Source organism: Camelus ferus, chromosome 10 (genome assembly GCF_009834535.1).
Source record: "Camelus ferus isolate YT-003-E chromosome 10, BCGSAC_Cfer_1.0, whole genome shotgun sequence".
Taxonomy (NCBI): domain Eukaryota; kingdom Metazoa; phylum Chordata; class Mammalia; order Artiodactyla; family Camelidae; genus Camelus; species Camelus ferus.
In genome coordinates, this window is record NC_045705.1 from 71863910 (window position 1) to 71885726 (window position 21817).

Genomic DNA, 21817 nt, shown 5'->3' on the forward strand with positions numbered 1-21817 from the left:
ACATCCCCGGGGCTCCAGGGAAGGTGGTGCTCAGGCACCCCTAACCTGGGGCCCTGGATGGTGATGCCCTGGGCTGGGGCGCAGAGTGACTCGGCACACCTGCCCTGACAGCTGTGTGACTGGGGCTGCCCAGGGCTGCCTGCTCTTGGGAGGGGCCCAGCAGTCAGCGGGGAAGGCCAAGGCCTGAGTAGATGGGCGAGGCCGGGGACCCCCAGGACCAGCAGCTCTGGCGTAGTGGAAGCCGGCCTGGGGCCCTGGGGGTACAGGGGGCTGGGCTCTCCTCAGGCTGTCCAGGAAGCACGGTGGGGCACACAAAGGGGGACAAAGCAGGAGGTGGCCTGTGGATGGACTGGAGGAGGGGAGGGAGGGGTGAGAAGAAAGCAAGTGGAGGTCCTGGGGCTCGCAAAAGATAAGCGGCCCAGCTCAGAGGCAGGCTCCCCAAAGCCCAGACCCCCCGCTGAAGATGGAGCCCTGCTGGGTGGGGGCAGAGGGTGGGCAGGTGGGGGCTGCCCTCTGACCTCCAGTGCTGGTTTGGGTACCCCTGGGCCAGGAGAGGCCTCCTTTGGAGCAGGAGGAGCTGGGGTGCCCACCCCTACTCTGAGCGAGGGGCTCCACCAAGCAGGGTGGGGAGGCTGCCTGGTCAGGGTATCCGTTGCTCCTCTCCCAGGGGGTATGGCGGTCAAGTCTTGGTGTGGCCCAGAGGGCATCAGACACACCCAGTTCCCCTTGACTGAGCCCTGCTTCTGAGTCTGGGGACCGGGCCTGGCTCAGGGCTCTACTAGCAAGAAAGAGGCACCCCATATCCCCCCCGAAAGGCAGAGCCTGCCCTGTGTCTGCGCTTCCTGTGGTTGCTCCCGCCCATCGGGTGGAGACTCCAGAACCAAGCCCTCCAGACTCCCTGAGCCAGGGTTGGTCCACCGGCCACTCTGGGAATACACAGGTCAAGACGCCTCCACCCTGGCCACTGCACACCACAGTACACAGAGCCACCAGCAGAGGGTGCCAGAGGCCTTCTCCAAGGGCAGGGTCTGGGGGGCTCAGAGACCCTGGCCAAGTGGTCAGGTGCCTGCAAGAAGTAGGGTGCAGCCCACCGTGTGCTCGGGGACCCCTCTGCTCCTGCACCGACCCCAGCCCCGCCCACCGCCTGCCCGGCCCCACAGGCCCCACGTCCTTCCTGGGGCACCTCCCTCACACTTGGGGCTTAGCTCTCTAAATCTGGTTTCGGCCTTGCCCCTCTGACTCATGCCCACTCCCCGGCCCGCCTGGAGGTTTGGCAGACCCGGTCTCCACCACTCCCACTCGGGCCTTCTGCACATCTGGCCTGGGAGAACAACGCAAACAGAGTGAGCAGGGGAGCCCTCTCGGCCCTGACTTCCCCGGAACGTCCTCTGGGCCCTCTGGGATAGGTGTGGAGGGGAGGATCTCCTGGGTCCATGGCCTGGCCTCGGCCCTGTAGCTCTTCCAAAGGGTGCAACCTCAGGTGGTTCCAGAACCCACAGTGACCCCACCCCCACCTCCAGAAGACAGACAAAGGGCAGCTGGAGGCTCAGATGGTTTAATGACATGGACTCTGAGCCTCGGCCACCTCTCACCTCTCAAGTGTGGCCCGCAGAGTCCATGGCTTCGAGACACTCCCACCCTGCCTCCCGCACAGCGTGCCAGGCGAGGCTGGTCTGAGGCTTGGTCAGAGAAAGTTCCTGGACTCTGATGAGGCGGTGGGGGCAGTGGTGGGGTGGGGGTGAGGGGTGCCTAAGACCAGGACTTGGGTGAGAGGTGTTCAGTCCATCCTCTCGAAACGGTAAGGGGAGCACAGCGTGCACCCACCCCAGGGGGGCCTGGAGCACCCCAGGGCCACCCTGGGGAGCAGTGCACTGGGGGGTGCTGTGGGCAACGTCTGAGGGCAGGAGTCACCAGCCTGGCCAGCTCAGAGCCAAGGGTGGCTAGGCGGCTGACCAGAAGGGCAGTGGGCGTCCGTCCAGAGGGGTAGGGGTGCAGTTGGGTGCAGGTGGCTGCAGAAGTGAGCGGCCGTCATGGGTGGGACGATAAGTGCCAGGAGGAACCCCCGTGTGGATGGAGGCGGCCAGAAGAAAAGTCCCTGCCCTTCCTGGCAGGTCCTGCGGCCTCGGGGAGAGGTGTGGGGAAGGCCTGGGCCAGGTCTGGAACGGCCACAGCTCTGGCCTCAGGGGGCAGGTGCAAGAGGGCCCAGCACCTCCTGGTGGCACGTTTGGCTGAGGTGGGCCTCAGGGTTGGGTAGGGAGGGTGGGCTGGGGCGTCGCTGAGCCTGAGGACAGGCCCCACCTGCCAGGAGGTGGGAGAGCCGGCCCCCAGCCCGCACCACTCTCCACCCGTGTCCACGGTCCCAGAACACGGCAGGCACCGAAGCAACGCCTCCGCAGGTGGGGCGGCCCCGCGGCAGCCTAGCTGTCTTCTTCTGCCCGCCTCTGGCTCTTGGAATGGAACTTGCTCACGAGCTCCTCCAGCTCGGACCCGCCTTGCTGCTTCTGGGGCGGGAGGGGAAGGGGCCGGCCGCTGCGGTCAGGGTCCCGCCGGCCCCCTTCCCCGAGAGCCCGGGGCGGGGTTGGGGGGATGGCCGGCTCACCTCCAGGACGGCCTTCTGCACGGAGAGCTGGCTGTACACGCGGACGCCCTCGTCCCCGCACACCTTCCGCAGCTCGTCTTTGTTGAGGGAGAAGAGCTGGGGCCCCGTCAGGACGCCCAGGTTCTCCACGACCCTGCAGGCAGGAGGAAGGTGGTGGTGTGAGCCTGGCCGGGGGCGCGGCGGCCTCGTCGCCCCCACCTGTGGCCCCCTGCCCGCCCTGGGCGGCCGGCTCACCGCGCGCTGAAGGCCTTGGCTTCCAGCCAGGCACGGACCTCGCCGGGGCCGGACTCGTAGGTGAGCGGCAGGTGCACCGGCTGGCTGCGCTCCACGCGGAAGTGCCTCTGCGGCTGCGCCTGCGCCTTGATGTGGCTGATCTTCTTGACCAGCTCGTCGTTGACCTCGTCCATGTGGTGGATCAGCTCTAAGAGGCGGGCGGGCAGGCGGGGCGCCGGCGGCTCAGGCTCCGCAGTGCACGGACCCCAGGGCTCCCCTCCCCCACCCCCCAGCTGGCTCTGGGCCCTTTGTCTGCAGGGGTCTGGCGGCCCCCATCCCTCACCGTCTTTGTTCCCAGCGAAGCTTGGGGGCAGCTTGTGGGTTGGGCTGGAGGGACCCCAGTATTTCAGACTGGCCTGCAGGGGTGCGGGGAAGAGCAAGGTTGGGAGGTGCCGTTAGGCTCAGCTCATCACCACCCCTCACGGCCTTGACCACCCCCCCCCCCCACAGGGCTGGAGTAAGGAGAATGGGAGGCACCCCTCCCCACCTCTCCTCCCCCACCTCCACCTCCCAGGATCTGCCCCAGCTCCCACATGGTAGGTGGGCCAGCCCTTCCTAGTCCTGGCCCAGACCCCCGGAGCCACGACACCAGCCCCTGCAGCAGAGTCCAGGCTCAGGGCTGGGTCTTTCCTGTCCCTTCTCACCACGCCAGCCACCTGGCCTGACCCTGCAGTGGGACAGAGCAGACTCCCCCTCACCTGCTCGAGGGGGGCATCCTCCGGCCGGATCTCAGCCAGGATGTTGCCGGGCACATAGCCTGCCTGGCCACTGCGATTTCGAAGCTTCCACCACTGGTGGCTGTCTTCCAGCACCTGTAGGGGCCACAGCCCACCATCACCCTCGACCCACAGCTCCCCACCCTCCTCCAGCCATAGGCACCACTGCAGGGTGCTGGGACCACCAGTGTGAGCCCCCCTTTACAGACAAGCCAGAGAGAGTTCCAAGAGTCTCCCCTGAGCCTGTCCCCTCTAGTCCTAGTGTGATGGTCACACCCCCTCCAGGTGCCCCTGGCCCACCTGGCCTCCCATCCCACCTATGGGGGCCCCCTTCCCTCCACCCCCTCTAGCAGCGTCCTGAGCCTCCGGCCTGGTTGTGGATCTGGATCACCACCCCCCCACCTGCCCGCAGCTGCTCCACTTTCCCTCCCACTGTGAGTGGCCTGGATTCAGGGATGGTCACCCAACACAGATGGTGCCCCCGAGCGTTCCCCCCAGGGTGAACATAAATGATGAGCCCCTGCTGGGTTGGGGGGACCCCCTTGGCACAGAGAGGGCCCACCCTCCAGCCTGAGCCCAGTGCAGGGGTCCCTGAGCCCCCTCCGAGATCCCCAAGACACGGAGGCCCCTCAGCCAGGCTGTGTTGGGTGGGCACCAGGCTGCAGTCCTAGATTGCAGCCCTGGGGTCAGGCCTCCCCTGGCTCTCCCCCCATCCCCGGACCCCTCCTCACCTCCAGGACTTCGTCTTTCAGCACTGACAGCTCGTTGGCATTGCGGGCTGTGAAGTCATACAGGACCTTGACATACTTGGCCATGGCCGGCGTGGGTTCGTAGCCCCTGTGTGGAATGGGATGGCTGAGGCCCAGGGCTGGGCCTGGCACAGGGCCGGGGGCAGCAGCTTCCCAGGTCCTGCCTCTGGTTCTGCAGTGGAGGGAGGCTGCACTGTCAGCCGGGAGCAGAAACTGTGACAGCCTCGTTGCGTCTGGGGCCCCTGCATGGGGGGGGCAGCAGAGGTGGGTGGGACGTGGGCGCCCGTGGGCGCGGCAGGGCCCGCCCCTGCCCAGGCCACCTCAGGGGCCTCCAGGCCCAGCCCCACTGGGGACCCACGGCCAGGCATGTAACGGAGGAACGACAGGCTGTCCCTGGAAAGCAGCTGCCCATCGAGGGAGGGCCGGATGCTTTCAGTCACAGCCCTTCCAGCACTGCAGACAGTGCCCAGGCACACACGGCGGAGGACTACCCATGAGCTGCGGGGTCATGGGGTGTCCCAGCTCCCACATGGAGCAGGCCTGTGGCTGCCGCCTGGGCTGGGCCATCCCTCCTAGTCAGTCTGACCCCTAACCATGAGGGTGGCTCCCTCTCCAGGCTCAGGCCTTGGGACCCCGGGGAGGGGGTGTTGGGGGCTGAGCCTGAGGTGGCCCCTGGAGCTCTGTCTGGGGGCTGTGTCAGGATGGGCCAGGGGGAACCCGCTAGGGGCTGGAGGTAAAAGGTGGCCCAGGCCAGGGAACAGGGGTATCAGGCTGGTGACTTAGGGCAGAGGGAGGGGCACGCTGGTTTAAAACAGGAATTCCAGCCCCTCCTCTCCTGAAACTGATCCTGGGGTCTGGCCAGGTTTCAAATCCTGGGCCAGGATTGAGAACAGAAAGAAACAGGGGAGGTGAGGACGGATAGGGACTCCCCTGGGCCCAGGATTGTGGGACGTGTCTGTGAAAGTGCGTGTGAAGGGAGTGGGGGCGGCTGTTCCAGCCCAGACCCTCCGGCTCCTCCTCTGGCTCTGAGGCTGCACCTGAATCAGCCCCAACAGGGTGACAAGCATTGGTGAGGCCACTTCAGTTCAGCGGTTCAGTAGATTCCTAACCAGGACTCTAAAGCACAAATATGGAGGTGCCGGAAGAGATGGCGCATCAGGGCAGCGGATTTACGGGCGCTTTTGACGTTTTCCCCACACCTGTACACAGCAGAGTTGAAAAGAAACCTGGCCCTAGTGTGGAAAATGTGATTTTGACACGTTGAGAACAAGGCATCTGCCGCCACCTGGTGGCAGCGTACCTGTAGCCGAGCCTTGGAATTGAGGGGTGAGCGGAGGAGAGCTTACCTGTGAGCATGCGGGGAGCTGACCTGGGAGAGGACGTCTCCTGGGGCTGTGGGCTCAGATATGAGGCCGTGCTTCAGGGAGTTTCGAAAGGACTGCCGGCTCACTGGAGTTGGCTGTGGGAAAGTGACCACGTGGGCTGGGTGTGTCAGGCAATGTCAGGGCCTCGAGGGCAGGGGGCACAGAGGTGGAGAGGGGTGGGGCTGCAGGTGCTCTGACCTCCTCACTGGGGGCGGACGCCAGCCCCTCCACCTCCCAGGGAGCCTCCTGCAGCACGTCCAGGGGCGGCTCCCAGCCGCTGTGGAACTTGGGCATGTAGGGGAGCACCTGCGGCTCCCGTGGCCACTCGGAGCTGGGGTAGGAGGACCTGGGTCAGCCGAGCCCACCACCAGGGCTGGCCCCGCCTAGGACCCCCATCCCATCCTTGTGTGCTCCTCGTGCCACTCGCTGCCCTACCGGGGTCGTGTCCAGGTCTCCCCCAGGGACTCCCACAGCGCCATCTCCTTGGGGACTAGGTGGCCGCGCAGGAAGCCCACGGCGTCACGGGAGAGCAAAGGGCTGGAGACGGAGCGAGCGATGTCTGGGCCACCACAGGTGCTGACGATCTGGGGCACAGGGCGGGTCAGAGGGGCCCACCCCCCACCTGCAGCACCACAGGCTGGCCCACTGCGCCCACCACTTGGAGTGTGGACGCCGGCCCCAGCCACCTGCCAAAGGTGAGCACTTGCTTCCCCCACCGCTGGCCCCCACTCCCTCCCCCCAGCCCCAGGCACCAGGTCCAGAGGCCCGAAGAGGAAGTGCACCAGCTCTGCCGCACTGGGGTTCTGGATGTGCTTCTGCAGCTTGGCCTGGGGGTGGGGAGCAGGCAGACAGATGGGGGTGGAGCTGGGGACAAGCAGGGACCCCCCTCCCCCAGTGTCAGCACAGAGCAGCGGGGCAGCCTCTGCACTCACGAGCAGGTTGATGGCCAGCTTGATTTTCTGGAAGCAGTCAACAAACTCGGCCTCAGAGGGGGGCCGTGCCCGCAGTGTGAGGACGCCCTCTGTACAGGAGGAGGTGGGGTGAGCCTGGCGGGCCGTCTGCGCCCGGTGGGTCTGGCCTCAATCTGCTGCCACTCCTTTGCTCTGACCGGACCTGCCCCGGCTCAGGGGCCACCCACCCGTCCCCAACCCCACTCCTCTGTCCGCCCCGCTGTCCACCCCCTGCCCAGGGCCCGGAGCAGTGCCCGCACCTGCTGGCCCCTTCTTCCCCTTCTTCTTGCCCTTCTTCCGCTGGTTCAGCTGCTTGAAAGCCTCAGCGGCCTTCTGCAGCCGGGCCACGAACCACTCAATGTCGTCCAGGCCACAGTTGAGGATTTGCTGGGGTCAGAGTAGGATGGGGTCAGCCTCGGGCGCCCCTGCCTGCTGCAGAGACACCCCCACGTGCTGCCCTGGCCCCTGGGGGCGCCATAGGGGCCCAGACCCACCGTCTCCTTCTCTATCCTCTGAGCCAGCAGGGCCCGTGGTTCCTCCTCCAGCGACTCCCGGCGGCGGAAGCCTGGATGGGGAGGCAGAGCTGCTGCTGACTGAGCCCACCGCCTCAGACCCTGCCTGCAGCCCCAGCCCAGCCCCCTGGCCCACCTGGTTCGCTGAGTGGCACCGACAGGCCCACTCGGTTCTTGGTGGAAGGGGAGTCCCCGCCGTAGCGCTGGAAGGGGATGGGGGCCGGGCCCTGAGGGGGAGGCAGGACCGACTGCCGCTGCCGGAGCTTCTCCTGGTGGCCCCTGACATGGGAGGAAGGGCCGCTCAGCCCAGTGCAGCCCCAGCCTGGCCCCTCCCCACCCGCCCCTGTAACCCACGCCCCTACTTGAGGGTCTGCGGCCGCATCTTCTTCCCCAGCCGGCAGTCGGCCAGCGCGCTCTCGATGTCCTCGTGGACCAGCTCGGCCTGGGGGGACGGGGCATCAGGCTGGCTCTGCGGACGTGGGGTGCCCCCCGCCCGCCTGCCGCAGCCCCCTCACCTCCACCTCGTCGCAGTGGAAGAAGTGCACGTCGGGCTTGGTCTGCTCCGAGTCCTGGCACACGAGCAGCAGCACAGACGGGTAGCGCAGCTGGTTCAGCACCGTCTGGGTGTGCCGCACCGTCGGCAGCGGGAAGTTCTCCAGCTCCTCCTGCAGGACATGCGCACCTGACCCGGGCTCGGCTGTGGGCTCACAGCCACGGGCCCGGGAAGGACCCGAGGAGGGGCCCGGGCTGACCTGCAGGCCTGGCCTGGGATGTTCGTGCCAGGGATACAGCACAGAAGTAGGGCACAGCCTGGACACAGACACAGGCCCGGCCTCCACGGGAAGGGTCACACAGCGAGGCCCTGCCTCAGTTCAGCCGGCGGAGAGGCTCTTGGGGAGGCGGCCGTGGCCCCGTGTGACGTGGCCTCTCTGGACTCCGGGCCCTGCCAGGTCCCCCTGCCCTCTGCCCTCGTCCCGCTCCCACAGGGAGGCCCAGGGTGCGTCTGGGTCAGAGCCCCGCCCGCCTTGCAGGACTGCGCTCGCCCTCCCTCCTGCCGCCACCGTACCTGGGACTCGATGTCCAGCAGCCGCAGCGACTGGTCATTGACCCGCAGCAGCATCTCCTGCGTCCAGATCTTCTCCTTGGAGCTCAGCTGCACCAGCTTCCGGATGGCGTCTTCCACAGACACGATGGCCTCCGTCTTGTCCATGATGAATGTGGCCAAGTGCTGGGGCGGGCAGTGGGGGGTCACCCTGGGCACAGCCCTCCTGGTGCCAGGAGCCAGGGCCAAGGGGCTGTGCCCTGGGGTCCGAGGGGAACGTCCCTTCCCTGGGGGTCTGGATAGACAAAGCGCCACCTTTGGGGGTCCTCTGCTCTCCTTGGTGGATTCTGTGGGGGCCATGGATGTGCCCCGCCCATCTCCTTGCTGGGCGCCCCGCTCCCCCAGCAGCCCTGGCGCGGGCTTCCGGCAGGGCCTTGGCATGTGCCATCTCTGCTCATTCTTCCTTCTGGATTCTGCTCGGATGCTGCCCCCTGACCGCCCAGCCAAAGCATCTCTGTCACCACGTCCCTGACCTGCTTTTTTTATTTATCACAATTGGACTTAATGTGACATGCTTCTTTGTTGTTTTAGCTGCCGAATCCCCAGTGCCGGGCCCACAGTCCACGGGGGCCAGCCCTGCCCGTCCCAGTGCCCTCTCCTCTGTCTCCAAGCCTGGCTCAGGCCCTCCTCCTTCCAGGACCCCTTGTGTGTCTGTCCCGACCGCTGCTGAGTTCAGTCAACAAGGCTGGGACGGCTGGATAGGCACTAACGTAAACTCCAGACAGTGGAGATTTGACCGCAAAGGCGGACCCATGAAAGTGCTGGAAGGAAATACTGGGTGGTTTCTGATGACCTCAGAAAGGCCTTCTTCCCTGGGGACTTTGCTAAGCAAGGAGGAAAAGCCAGACACTCGAAAGATGAGACCACAGTTGACTTAACGAAGAAAATCTCTGCTAAGAAAAAACACCATATACAAAGATAAAAAAAAGTGGGAAAACACAGATACAATAGCAGATATAACAGACGCAATGTAAGCTAATCTTCTTAATATAGAAAACTACCAGTGAGCACGACGGTGCCAGTTCTGACTCTGTTAAAAGCTCTGTTTTGTGGGGGAGGTTAGAGCTCAGGGGTAGAGTGTGCTCAGCACGCACGAGGTCCTGGTTCAATCCTCAGCACCCCCGTTAGAAAAAAAAGCTCTACTCTATTTTTAATAATTAAGGATACCAACAATAAATTAATATGTAATGAAAGAATGTGTAAATAGTAAAAAGTTAACCCCAACAGAAAAAATTGGCAAAAGCTATAAACAAAGAGTCTACGGGAAAATAAATCTCAGTAACTTTTTCTGTCTCCTTTTGGGAGGAGGCGGTAACTGGGTTTATTTACTTAGTTAGAAGAGGTGCTGGGGATGAAGCCCAGGACCTCTTGCATGCTGGGCACATGTTTTACCAGTGAGCTAACCCTCCCCCTGGTAACTTTTTAATATAGAAAACTGTACATAGACTCAATAAAGGAACTGCAGATTGAAACTGTGAGACTATCACTTTAGGAACGTGTCAGCCACTGAGATTTTCACCCACTCTGCCGCAAGCCCCTGTGGGCTACACTGGAGGGTTAAGGGGTGGGGAAGTGGGAGCCCGTGCTGGGCGCTGGCCCAGCCACCTGGGGAGGAGCCATGACACTGGGATGGCGTGCCCCTTTCCTCTTACAATCCCGCCCAGGCCGCCTGCTCAGGTGTAGAGTGTGGCACAGGCTCACGGCTGCTCCCTGCAGAGCTGCTGGAGGCCAACCTGCATGTCCACCAGCAGGTTAGAAAGCGTGGGCGGAAACAGGCTGCGGTCATCAGGCAGCGGGTCTGTCTGCATGAGGCACATTCTTAGCAAAGCACAGCACAAGCAAACCACCCAAACCATGCTGCCCGTGCACCCCACGTGACTGAGCCCGCTGAGCACATGCTCCAACCGGAACGGATTCAAGCAGAAGCCAGCAGCAGAATGACAGCCACGAAACCCTCCAGTCGTTAGAAATTAAACAGCACACTTCTAAAAACTCGTGGGTCCAATTCTGTAGAAATCAAACAAAACACTCGTGAAACACTCAGCATTTGTCAACAACACTTGAAATTAAACAATGAATGAATGAAAGAAGAAATGACAAGGGAAATAAAATACCCAGAGACGAATGAAAATAGAAATACGGCATACTGAAACGTACAGGACGCGGGAAAAGCAGTGCAAAGGGGAAATTTATAGCTGTAAGTGTTTACATGGTTAAATGCCTAAAAAGAAGAACAATCTAAAGAGTCTGTGGGTCAAAGGAGGCACAAGGACTATTAGAAAGTATTCTGAGCTGAACGATCGTAAAAACATGCACATCAAAACTGGTGGCAGACAGCTAAAGGGGTTCTTGGAGGGAGCTTCACAGCTTTTACGAGTAAGCTGGAGAAGAAGAAAGACCTAATGTGAGTGATCTAAGCGTTCATTCCTCTAAAGAAACCAGGAAAAGACAATCAAACAAAGCCCAGAGAAAGCGGAAGGAAGGACACTAAGCGTGGAAACCAACAAACTAGTAAAACACACAAACAGCAGAGCAAAATCAACAAAGCTCAAAGGTTGGTTCTGAAAAGACTGATGAAATTGATAACCCCCTAGCAAGACGTAAAGAACACAGAAAACACAACGTGTCAGTAACACAAAGGAAAGAGGGGGCGTCACTGCAGACTACAGGCATTAGAGTGAATCCATAATTTAAAAAGGCTCCCCACAATGAAGCCCCACACTCAGAGGGCCTCACAAGTGAACCCTAACAGATCCTTAGGGAAGAGCTCGTAGCAATCTTCCGTTAGCTCCTCCTGAAGACAGAGCAGTAGGGAACATTCTCCATGCACTTCACAGGGCTACCTCTGATTTCAAAACTGCCAAGGGCTTTGCAGGAAAAGAAAAGTAAAGACCAAAATCTCTAATAAATATTAATGCAAAAAATCCCTAACAAAACATTAGCAAGTAAGTTTTGTCAACACATAAAAAGGATCATACATCATAATTAAATGAGGTTTATCCCAGAAGTGCAATACTGCTTCAACATTAAAGACAAGTCAGTGCGATGGGTTCACCACATTAGCAACAGTAAATACATCTCAGTAGATTCGGAGAAAGTGTTCGACAAAATTCAACACCTTTCATGACAAAAGCTCTGAGCAAACCAAGAATGGAAAGGAACTTGCCCACCCTGCTAAAGGGTGTCTACAGAAACACACAGCGTATACAGCGGGGAATACCGAACACTTTCTTCCAAGACTGGACCCAGGCCAGGGCGTCCACTGTCGTTACTTCTACTGAGCATCTCCTGGTGGTTCTGGCCAGGGCAGTGAAGCAAGAAAAGCCAAGTGGCAAAGGATAAGACATTCAGTAAGGTGTTTTCAGACGTGATTGTGTACACAGAAAATCCAGCGCACCTACAAGCAAGTCACTGAAGAAATAAATCGATTCAGCAAGGTTTCAGGATACTTGTTCACTACACAGAAATCCAGTCGTACAAAACAAGTCCTAGCAGCCGACAGCTGAAAAATGGAAACTGAAAAACGACACCAAAAAAAGAGAAGAAAAAGCAACCAAAAAATTAAAAAAAAAAAGTGCCATTTACAACAGTATGTAAAAACCAAACACCTAAGGAATATTTTAAGAAGTATTTGCAAGCCCTCTATGGTGAAAATCACAAAAAAGTTCTGAGAGAAATCAGAGAAGACCTAGTAAGTGGAGAGGTACCATGTTCACGGATGCGACATCTTTAAGATGTCAATTCTCCCTGGACCTAAACCAAAACCAAAATTCTAGCAGGCTTTTTTTGAGGATAGAAATGGATACTTTGATTCTAAAATGTAAATGCGAGTCCAGAGAACTTAAAACAGTCACAAAAATCTTGAAGAAAAAGAAGAAAGTAGCCTGATTTCAAGAAACCTAATAAGCTACAATGAGTGAAAGAGAATGAAACAGAGAGTCCAGGAGTATACCCATTCGTGTCCAATTAATCGATTTTTGACTAAGGCACCAAAGTCATTCAATGTGGGAAGGAAAGTCTTTTGCTAGACTGCACATTCCTATGGGGACGTCAGCCTTGAGTCTCACGCCTAAAAATGAATTTGACATAGGTGACAGGCCTGGGTGTAACAGCCTGAACAACGAAGCATCTAGGAGAAAACGCAGGAAGAAAGCTTCAGAGCCTTGGGCCCAGCAATGGCCAAAGTACAAACACCCTCCAAAACCCAAAGAAATCCTGACCATAAAAGAGAAACATGGATGTGATCGGACGTCATCAAAGTTAAACGTCTCTGCTCACCCAGACACATTACGCACGGGAATCAACAAGCCAGAGTGGGAGAAGGTATGTCGAATCCGTGCACCTTCACCTGCACGAGAAGGACCCCTGTCGTTCAGTAAGGCGCGTGGAGGCACGCGCGTGGACACACGCTGGGGGCGCAGCTGGTGGAGGTCGCAGCGCCCTAGAGAAGTCTTCTTTACACACAGGGTTTTTGTGAAATACGTTTATGAAGCAGAAGCACAAAGATGGTTCTAAAGTATATGAACTCGGGGGGAGGGCAGAGCTCAGTGACAGGGCATGTGCTGAGCATGCACGAGGTCCTGGGTTCAATCCCCAGTGCCTCCAGGTAAATAAATAAATAAAACCTAATTATACCCTCCCCCCCAAAACCCCAACCAAACAAAAAATATATTAACTCATTTTTAGGGGCTTCTCAAAAAGAGAGAACCAGAGGCTGGAGGCCTGAGCAGTGTTGCCAGGTGTCGGGGTAGGGAAGTCTGCAACCTCATGGGGTGGGCACAGCGGGGCTGTGGGGCACTGGAGCTGTTCTGTGTCCTGACAGAGGTGGTGTCACCCACCCTCATGTCACTTTACTATGTGCTAATTTAGAAAAAAGTGAAAAAAACAAACCACAAGGCTTCGGCACTGCCCCCATCCCCAGTGCCAGGGTGGGTCCCATCTTGCCCCCACTTCTCACCCTCTCTCTTGGCCTCAGCATCTTCATCTGGGAGGGGTAGGCAAACGCACCCACTTCCCCAGCCTTGCTGGCTGCTGGGTGAGCAGGAGAAGTGCCCCTGGGCCGGGGTCCTTCCATAGGCGAGCATGGACCAAAGCCCAGGAGGGCTGGGAGGCCCCAGGGCACCGACAGCCCCTCACCAAGGCCCCTCACTGGCCCTTCTGCGGTGACCCAGCTGCCTCTGGACAATGAGCCAGCAGCAGTCACGAGCCTGAGCAGGCTGGCAGAGCAAGAGACTCCCCACGTCTGGATGGACCCGTCACAGACGTTGGAAAACTAAAGCTCAGAAAGCAGTGACTCATTTGTCCTCTGTGGGTGTGACGGGCTCCGTGGGGAGGGAGTTCTTACCTCCCTTATTCAAAGCCCCCACCTTCCTGGTCCAGGCCCCTCACCTTCCTGGTCCAGGCCCCTCACCTTCCTGGTCCAGGGCCCTCACCTTCCTGGTCCAGGGCCCTCACCTTCCTGGTCCAGGCCCCTCACCTTCCTGGTCCAGGGCCCCCACCTTCCTGGTCCAGGGGCCTCACCTTCCTGGTCCAGGGCCCCCACCTTCCTGGTCCAGGCCCCTCACCTTCCTGGTCCAGGGCCCCCACCTTCCTGGTCCAGGGGCCTCACCTTCCTGGTCCAGGCCCCTCACCTTCCTGGTCCAGGCCCCTCACCTTCCTGGTCCAGGGCCCCCACCTTCCTGGTCCAGGCCCCTCACCTTCCTGGTCCAGGGCCCCCACCTTCCTGGTCCAGGGGCCTCACCTTCCTGGTCCAGGCCCCTCACCTTCCTGGTCCAGGCCCCTCACCTTCCTGGTCCAGGGCCCCCACCTTCCTGGTCCAGGGGCCTCACCTTCCTGGTCCAGGGCCCCCACCTTCCTGGTCCAGGCCCCTCACCTTCCTGGTCCAGGGCCCCCACCTTCCTGGTCCAGGGCCCCCACCTTCCTGGTCCAGGCCCCTCACCTTCCTGGTCCAGGGCCCCCACCTTCCTGGTCCAGGGGCCTCACCTTCCTGGTCCAGGTCCCTCACCTTCCTGGTCCAGGGCCCCACCTTCCTGGTCCAGGGCCCTCACCTTCCTGGTCCAGGCCCCTCACCTTCCTGGTCCAGGCCCCTCACCTTCCTGGTCCAGGGCCCTCACCTTCCTGGTCCAGGGGCCCCACCTTCCTGGTCCAGGGCCCTCACCTTCCTGGTCCAGGGCCCCCACCTTCCTGGTCCAGGCCCCTCACCTTCCTGGTCCAGGGCCCCCACCTTCCTGGTCCAGGGCCCCCACCTTCCTGGTCCAGGGCCCTCACCTTCCTGGTCCAGGGCCCTCACCTTCCTGGTCCAGGGCCCTCACCTTCCTGGTCCAGGGGCCCCACCTTCCTGGTCCAGGGCCCTCACCTTCCTGGTCCAGGGCCCCCACCTTCCTGGTCCAGGCCCCTCACCTTCCTGGTCCAGGCCCCTCACCTTCCTGGTCCAGGGCCCTCACCTTCCTGGTCCAGGGCCCCCACCTTCCTGGTCCAGGCCCCTCACCTTCCTGGTCCAGGGCCCCCACCTTCCTGGTCCAGGCCCCTCACCTTCCTGGTCCAGGGGCCTCACCTTCCTGGTCCAGGCCCCTCACCTTCCTGGTCCAGGCCCCTCACCTTCCTGGTCCAGGGCCCCCACCTTCCTGGTCCAGGGGCCTCACCTTCCTGGTCCAGGGCCCCCACCTTCCTGGTCCAGGCCCCTCACCTTCCTGGTCCAGGGCCCCCACCTTCCTGGTCCAGGGCCCCCCACCTTCCTGGTCCAGGCCCCTCACCTTCCTGGTCCAGGGCCCCCACCTTCCTGGTCCAGGGGCCTCACCTTCCTGGTCCAGGTCCCTCACCTTCCTGGTCCAGGGCCCCACCTTCCTGGTCCAGGGCCCTCACCTTCCTGGTCCAGGCCCCTCACCTTCCTGGTCCAGGCCCCTCACCTTCCTGGTCCAGGGCCCTCACCTTCCTGGTCCAGGGGCCCCACCTTCCTGGTCCAGGGCCCCCACCTTCCTGGTCCAGGGCCCCACCTTCCTGGTCCAGGGCCCCCACCTTCCTGGTCCAGGGCCCTCACCTTCCTGGTCCAGGCCCCTCACCTTCCTGGTCCAGGCCCCTCACCTTCCTGGTCCAGGGCCCTCACCTTCCTGGTCCAGGGCCCCACCTTCCTGGTCCAGGGCCCCCACCTTCCTGGTCCAGGGCCCCCACCTTCCTGGTCCAGGGCCCCCACCTTCCTGGTCCAGGGCCCTCACCTTCCTGGTCCAGGGCCCCCACCTTCCTGGTCCAGGGCCCTCACCTTCCTGGTCCAGGGCCCTCACCTTCCTGGTCCAGGCCCCTCACCTTCCTGGTCCAGGGCCCCCACCTTCCTGGTCCAGGGCCCCTCACCTTCCTGGTCCAGGGCCCCCACCTTCCTGGTCCAGGGCCCCCACCTTCCTCATCTCGGGGCCCCCCCAACTTCCTCCCTCCTCCCTCTCCTCCCTCCTCAGCCATCTCCAGCCCTGTTGTCCTGCAGGCTTGGATGATGGCCAGGAACCAGGAACTCGGCCAGCTGCCAAAAGCAGGAAGGTCATTTAAAAAACATATTTTCTGAGTTCTAAGTGTGAATTAAAACTGACCTAGGGTAAAAGCTCTCAGGAGCCAACAGCTTTTCTAAAATTACCCCATTGAAACTCTCCCAGACTCAGTCAGAATTAGCCATCAAGGACTTCCCTGCAGAAGCTCAGAAAAGGGGTGTCTTTGTTCCAGCCTCTCCCTCCTAATCCATTTCCCTGTTTCGGGGCCCTCCCCACTGGGTCTTCCCATTCGAGGGCTGCCGGAGGCACCCAGAGCTTGCCCTCGCAGGCCTGTGTCGGCCCGACACCTTCCCTCCCCGACGTAGCTCCAGGGATCCTGTGTCCCTCGGACTGCGAGCTCCCCACAGCCGGAGGGAGGCTCTCCACGGTGCATGAGCCCAGGACAGGGGTGGGGCAGCGTCTGGCTCCAGCCGGCTGCTGTGGGCATCAGAGCCTGGGCTGACCACTTCTCCCCGGGCCTGTTTCCCACCTGCTGGGGGACCCTGGAGCACAGAGGACAGGAGGGCCGTGCGGGGCTGGGGGAGCTCCCCGGGGGCCGCCTCACCTGGACATGGTACTGGGAGGTCTCGTGCATGATGACATTGGAGTTGGAGTACTTCTTCCTCTGTTCTGAACGAGGAGACACTGGTCACTCACCCCAGAGGGCAGGACCTGCAGACCCTAGTCCAAGTGGACTGGACCCCCAGGCGGGGCCACCAGGAGGGCAGAGTGGAGGTGAGGGGCACTGCTCTGTGGGCCCCTCGTGGCTGCCAGGAAGGACTCAAGGGCATGAAATGGGGGTCATGGCCCCTCCTGGCAGAGCACGCAGGGGACCTGGGGAAGGCCCCCCAGCTCAGAGTGGTGACGGCACAACCGTGACTGCAGGTCTGTCCTGGCGGGGTGTAGGTGGCTCAGCCTCCTCCCGTGGAGGCCCCTTGTCCTCCTTTTCTGGGGAGGGGTCCAGTCCAGGGTTTCCCCCAACTCTAAGAGCTGCCAGCTGACATCTCCCTGCCCCTCCCTGGGCTCCTTGCTTTCCAGACCCTTTTGGCCCTGTGTCCAAAAGCACAAACTAGGCTGGGGGTCTTGGGGAGGGACTCAGCTGGGGAGGTGGGGGCTGGCCCGGCCTCGCCCTCCCAAAGCAGACACCTGGCACTCAGTCCAGCATGAGCCCCCGCCTCCCAGAGAATCACGTTGCAGGGAAGAGCACAGCGGGATTAATATTGATGCTCTCTGAATTATTAGTAAGGCCTCTCCCCTTACCGGCGTGGTGAGGGGAGGGCTATTCAGGGGCTAAAGTTTTGGGCAGGGACCTGGGCATCTGTTGGTTGATTAGGGCCCAGAGGCCTCCTCTGGGTGCCCAGGGCTGACCTGCATCTCCCCTGGCGGGGGCCTGGCACAGCCAGGGGGAGGGGAGCCCGCGAGACCCTCCCCGCGGGGCTGTCTCCCGCAGCCTCTGGTCCTCAGACCTCACTCACCAAACAGGTCCTTGGCACTCATCTTGGCCACACAGTCAGACCGGCCCAGGCTGCCACTGCAGGGGAGGGGCTGGTGAGGGTGGGGCCCCTGCCACACCCCTCCCTGGGGACTGCTGGGCGGGTAGGGGTCAGTCAGGGGTGAGCAGGCTGGGGTAGGGGCTCACTTGGCAGCACCCGGGCAACAGCTCACAGACCCCAGTTGGCTCATGGTGTCCGCGACGGTGGCTGGCAGTGAAAGGGCAGATCTCAGTGTGGTCTGAGTCCAGGGCTTAGTGCCCGGCCCACACCTGTGAAGACAGAGAGCCAAGCTGACATCTTGCTGGAGCCTGGCAGGCACCTGGGCACCCCCAGCACAGGGCCTGGGACTTCCCCCCTCCACCCAGACCCAGGGGCTGGAGCGCTGATGGTCTGGTCAGATTCCCCAAGGGGTCTGGTCCTCCGGGAGCAGAGCCCTGCCTTCTGGACACATGAGGACCACCCCGGTCTATATCCCAGCTGGTGTTCGCTGCAGCCCTGTGTCTCCCCAGACCCTCATCCTCCACAGGGACCCCCAGAAGGGGGCCCCACTCCAAGGGCTGCCTGGGGTGGGGTTGAGAGGAGGGTGTCCTGGGGGCTCTGAAGGGGGGTCAGAGGGAGGAAGCATCTGTCAGAGGAAGCAGTGTGTTCAAAGGCCCTGAGGCAGGTGGGACCCAGACAGCGGAGAAAGGCAGCACAGGAGGAGCCTGGAGCCTGCGGTGGGGGCGGGGGGCTGGGACCCGGAGCCCAGCCAGAGCCCACCCTCTGGAGGGCTAGCAGAGCCTGTGGGATTCTGTGCCCTGTGGGGACCTCTGGGCCCACACCGCACCCCCATCAAGTGTCACCGGTGAGGCCATCCACCTGTGGCTTCACTGTCGAGGGGTTTGCCGGGGTTTGCCAGGGTCTGGGTTACAAAGCAGGGGTGTGGGTATCCAGGGCAGGGAGTGTCCAGGACTTTCTGGTTTGACCAGGTACTGCCTACAGGGAGGGCTCCCTGGAGGTGTGAGGGGTCTGGGGGCTTCAGGCCACCCCTTCCCACATGGCACTGAGGGTCTGGGGCTTGGCCAGATTCCTCTGTCCATCTGTCCGTGGAGAATGTCCGGAATGCTCATGACCTCAGTGGGTGAGCCCGAGTGTTTGCTTAATGGGATTCCTGGCGGGCTGAGCCCAGGCTGCTCGGCTTAAGTGTCCAGATACTCACACACACCTGGGCGAAACCCAGGCCTGTGGGCACACACAGGGAGGGAGCTAGGCTGTGACACTAGGCCTTCAGCTCCTTGGATGGGGTGGGGGCCTTAGGGCCAACCAGGAAGGTGGGTCCAGGCCCTGGCTCCTGGGTCCAGGAGCAGCTTGGGGAGGGGCCACTGAGAGGCCAGCTCCAGTGGGCAGCAGGGCAACGTCTTCAGCTGACTGGGGTGGGGATGACACTGGCCCCGAGGGCCCTGGGGCCCAGACTGCACTTTGGTTTTCCTGTGGCCATTTTCCGGGTGCAAAGGGAGAGACTAGCATGGTGCCCAGTGAGGTAGTGGAGGGGGAGGAGGCCTCAGCAGGTCAGGGAGGGCGGAGGGACCAGCTCCAAGTTCAAATTCCAGCTTGAAGCTGAGTGACCGTGGGGAGGAGTCAGCTTAAAGCCCAGGGGAGCCGGGTGGGGCCCTGGAATTGGGGAGGCCCTTGGGCTCTGGCTGTGCCCAGGTCTGGGAAGCCGTGGGTGGGGAACAGGTGGGCATGGAGTGTGCACTTGGGAGACCGAGGCAGGCAGAGAGGTCTGAGACAGGGCTGGGCAGAGTGCTGAGCCCCCGACTGCACCAGGCAGGGACCAGGAGAGGCCCAGGCCTGGGCAGGGCCGTGGGGGAGGTGCAGAAGCGGGGAGCAGAGGCGTAGCCAGCTGGGCCCTGCCTCCCAGCACACCCGGCCTGACTACACCCGGGGCGGGGGCAGAGGTGGTCTGTGGCGCACTTCAGAATCGCCAGGAGCCCTGTCTACCCAGCTCCTCTGCCACCAGGGGCACCTCACACACAGAGGCTGCCCCAGCCTGGCCCAGCCTGGTCAGAGGCACACAGGATGTGGCAGCTTAGCCCCCAGCCCGCTTCTCCCTGAAATCCCCACACCCCAACCTTGACCAGGAGCCTGACCCCAACCTGATGCTCTCCCGGCCCTGCATTTTGTCCTGGCTCCGACACCCAGGAAGCCAGCTGGCATGTGCAAGTGTCTGGCTCCAAAGAAGCCCTCAGCTTGTCCCAGCAGGGCAGTGTGGAGCCTTGGGGTGGAGCAAAGGGGCAGAATCCCCTCAGCACCCTCTTCACTGGAGGAGGGGGTTCCCCCACGGAGCCCCAGGGCTGGGAGGCACAGGCTGACTCAGAAGCCACTGGCTTACAAACATACTCAGTGCTCGGCGCCGCCCCAGGACCGGACGGGGCAGGCCCGGCCGTTGGGACTGGGCTCCTGGCCACCCGCCTAGGGGAAGCCAGCCGGCCCAGCGCAGACCCTCTGCCCGATGCCCCCTGCGCCCCGGCCCAGTCTGCAGACCCAGACCAGAGCCCCGCATCGCACGGCCACCTGGGGAAACTGAGGCCCGGGCGGTGTGCCTTCCGTGCGCTGGGCTCCCGGGTCGCTCCTGCGCCAAAGCGCGCGGGGCGCCAGGTGGGGTCGGGCGCGCTGGGGCCAGGACCCGGCGGGGCGCTCACCTGTTCCTCGCAGACCCGCTCCTGGCCGCCCGCCGGTCTCTGGTCCGCGCGTCCGTCCGCCCGTCTGTCTGCGCCTGGCTCCGGAGGAGGGAGGGGCGCGCGGAGTGGCCGGGGCCGGGCGCGGGGAGGAACCTGAGCGGCAGGTTAGAGTCGCAGCGCTAGGGCTGGCGCTGGGCAGGGGCGGGGGCGGGACGTGGATGCTCCGCCCCCACCATGTCCCCGCTCCAGACCCCGCCTCCGCCGCGGCTCCCAGCCGATGGTCCCCACACCTACTCCGGGGGCTCCCTGCGCCAACCCCCTCCTAGAGCTGGGGCGCCCACGGACGGGTGGGCGGGGCCGGGAGCCCATCCATCGCGGGGGTGTGCAGGGCTACAATGCACCGTGAAGCTCTGAAACCTTCCAGGGGCAGGCCGAGCTGATGCGCCCCAGAGGGGTGGAGAGGAATCTTGGGGAGATCAGACCTGACCCTGCCAGGTGTCCCCCAGCCTCAGGCACCCCAGGACCCAGGGCAGAGTCCCATTCTCTTCAGAGGGGGCCCCCCTGGTCTGGAGGGAGCTCTAGAGCCAGGCTTCAGTCTGTGGGTGGGTCTCAAAGGCAGGATCACCAGCCAGAGACCCTGCAGTCCTGCGCTCTGACCTTGCCAGGTGAATGGGTCTCCTTCCTCCACCATCTAGGAGCTCCTCAATTCTCTTTGTGTCGTTCCAGTCCAGTGTGGGCACCCGAAGGGCGGGGTTGTCTGATGAGGGGGTTGGGGTGTCTGTGGCCCAGGCTGTCCTTGAGTGCAGGGCAAATAGTTGACATGAGGCTGCCTGGGCAGTGAACCCCTCCTGAGCCTAGGCCCCAAGCTCTGCCCACAGTTCTGTCCTTTCCTCCTCCTGAACCAACCCTCAGGATGGCTGTGCCCACCGAGCTGGGAGAAGAGGAAGTGAACTGGCAGAGGGCAGACCCGGCAGTGGTAGGCACCTGCAGGGACCCCAGGGCTCCCACTGTTGTTTCTGGGGTGGGGGGGAGCAGAAAAGGGTGTGCCAGGAGGCAGGGTCCCAGGGTCATGGTCCAGGAAGGGCAGGGCAGCTGGTGTGTTTGCTGGGGCTGTTACGGAGCACTTCCTGGGGAGTCCAGAGAAGAGGCACACTCAGTCCTGGAAGGTCAGGGGTGCTGTCCTTTCCCACATTGCCAGGACCCCAGGGCAGGTCTGCTATCTGGGGCATTACTGGGGAGCTCATGCAGGGCACAGGAAGTGGCCTTCACCATCGGGCCCAGCCCTGCCCCTGAGGCCTGGCTTCCTGGTTCTCTCCTCACTCTGCCGACAACCCGGAGGGGAAGGCATATGCCTGCCCCGGCCCTTCTGGGGAGCTGAGCCCAGATGTGCGACGCATGGGAAGGCACACAGGGAAGGAGTGGCTGAGGTGGGCACTCTCCACGCCTGAAATCAGCGTGATGGCCAGTGGGTCCAGATCTGGAGCACTGACCCTCTCAAAGATGCAGCGAGGGGCCTGGAGGCCCAGGCTGGTTGGTGGCCACCTTGAGTATGCTATGCCCTGTGGCCAAAGCGGTGGGGGTGTCAAGGGCCTGGCCCAGACCCCCAGACAGGTTATGAGCCTGGCGGGCAACATGCCACGCCCCCTGGGCTTGCAGGGGCAGGACTGAGCATCCCCCGAATAGCAGGCGCTTCCGTCCCACCCCAGCCTCCCTGAGTCCACAGGGCAAGTGCCCAGGGCAGCAGGACGTGGGGACTGCTGAATGGACAGGGTGGGCAAGTGGGAGGGTGTCTCCACCTGGCCTTCGGGGCTACAGGCGTGCACTCGTCCCAAGCCAAAAGTCTCTCGAGTCCCCCCACCCCGCCCCCCAAGAACAAGGCAGACATAAA

At 62.2% G+C, this 21817-nt stretch overlaps 1 protein-coding gene and 1 long non-coding RNA gene across 3 annotated transcripts; both read right to left on the reverse strand.

Moving 5' to 3' along the window:
* Positions 1-1539: 1539 nt before the first annotated feature.
* On the reverse strand, positions 1540-20100 carry EPS8L2 (EPS8 like 2). 2 transcript variants are annotated; one of them, XM_032490322.1, is made up of 21 exons: positions 19951-20100; positions 17446-17538; positions 17252-17307; positions 16342-16406; positions 8230-8391; positions 7679-7828; positions 7526-7605; positions 7300-7442; positions 7146-7216; positions 6912-7038; positions 6634-6722; positions 6454-6528; positions 6137-6285; positions 5900-6032; positions 5684-5796; positions 4320-4425; positions 3571-3684; positions 3156-3228; positions 2834-3020; positions 2600-2732; positions 1540-2501 (listed from the first exon to the last, which is right to left on the reverse strand). In XM_032490322.1, the coding sequence occupies exons 2-21, from the start codon at positions 17457-17459 to the stop codon at positions 2418-2420; spliced, it is 2124 nt and encodes a 707-aa protein (XP_032346213.1). In that variant the 5' UTR covers positions 17460-17538; positions 19951-20100; the 3' UTR covers positions 1540-2417. The 2 variants fall into 2 exon arrangements, with proteins under 2 accessions (XP_032346213.1, XP_032346212.1); XM_032490321.1 differs by having other exon boundaries at positions 17416-17538.
* Positions 9559-16335, reverse strand: LOC116666571. Its single transcript, XR_004323520.1, has 2 exons — positions 15632-16335; positions 9559-13631 (listed from the first exon to the last, which is right to left on the reverse strand). It is a non-coding gene; the product is annotated as an uncharacterized LOC116666571 (long non-coding RNA).
* Positions 20101-21817: the final 1717 nt, after the last annotated feature.

Bases quoted from the DNA above. Each gene is read 5' to 3' on its own strand.
- EPS8L2 (XM_032490321.1), bottom strand. From the start codon at position 17,459: ATGAGCCAACTGGGGTCTGTGAGCTGTTGCCCGGGTGCTGCCAA. The intron at 7,217-7,299 runs GTGGGCCAGGGG...CTCCCCATCCAG, and splicing joins GGTGCCACTCAGCGAACCAG to GCTTCCGCCGCCGGGAGTCG. The intron at 6,529-6,633 runs GTGAGTGCAGAG...CCCCACCCCCAG, and splicing joins AGCTGGCCATCAACCTGCTC to GCCAAGCTGCAGAAGCACAT.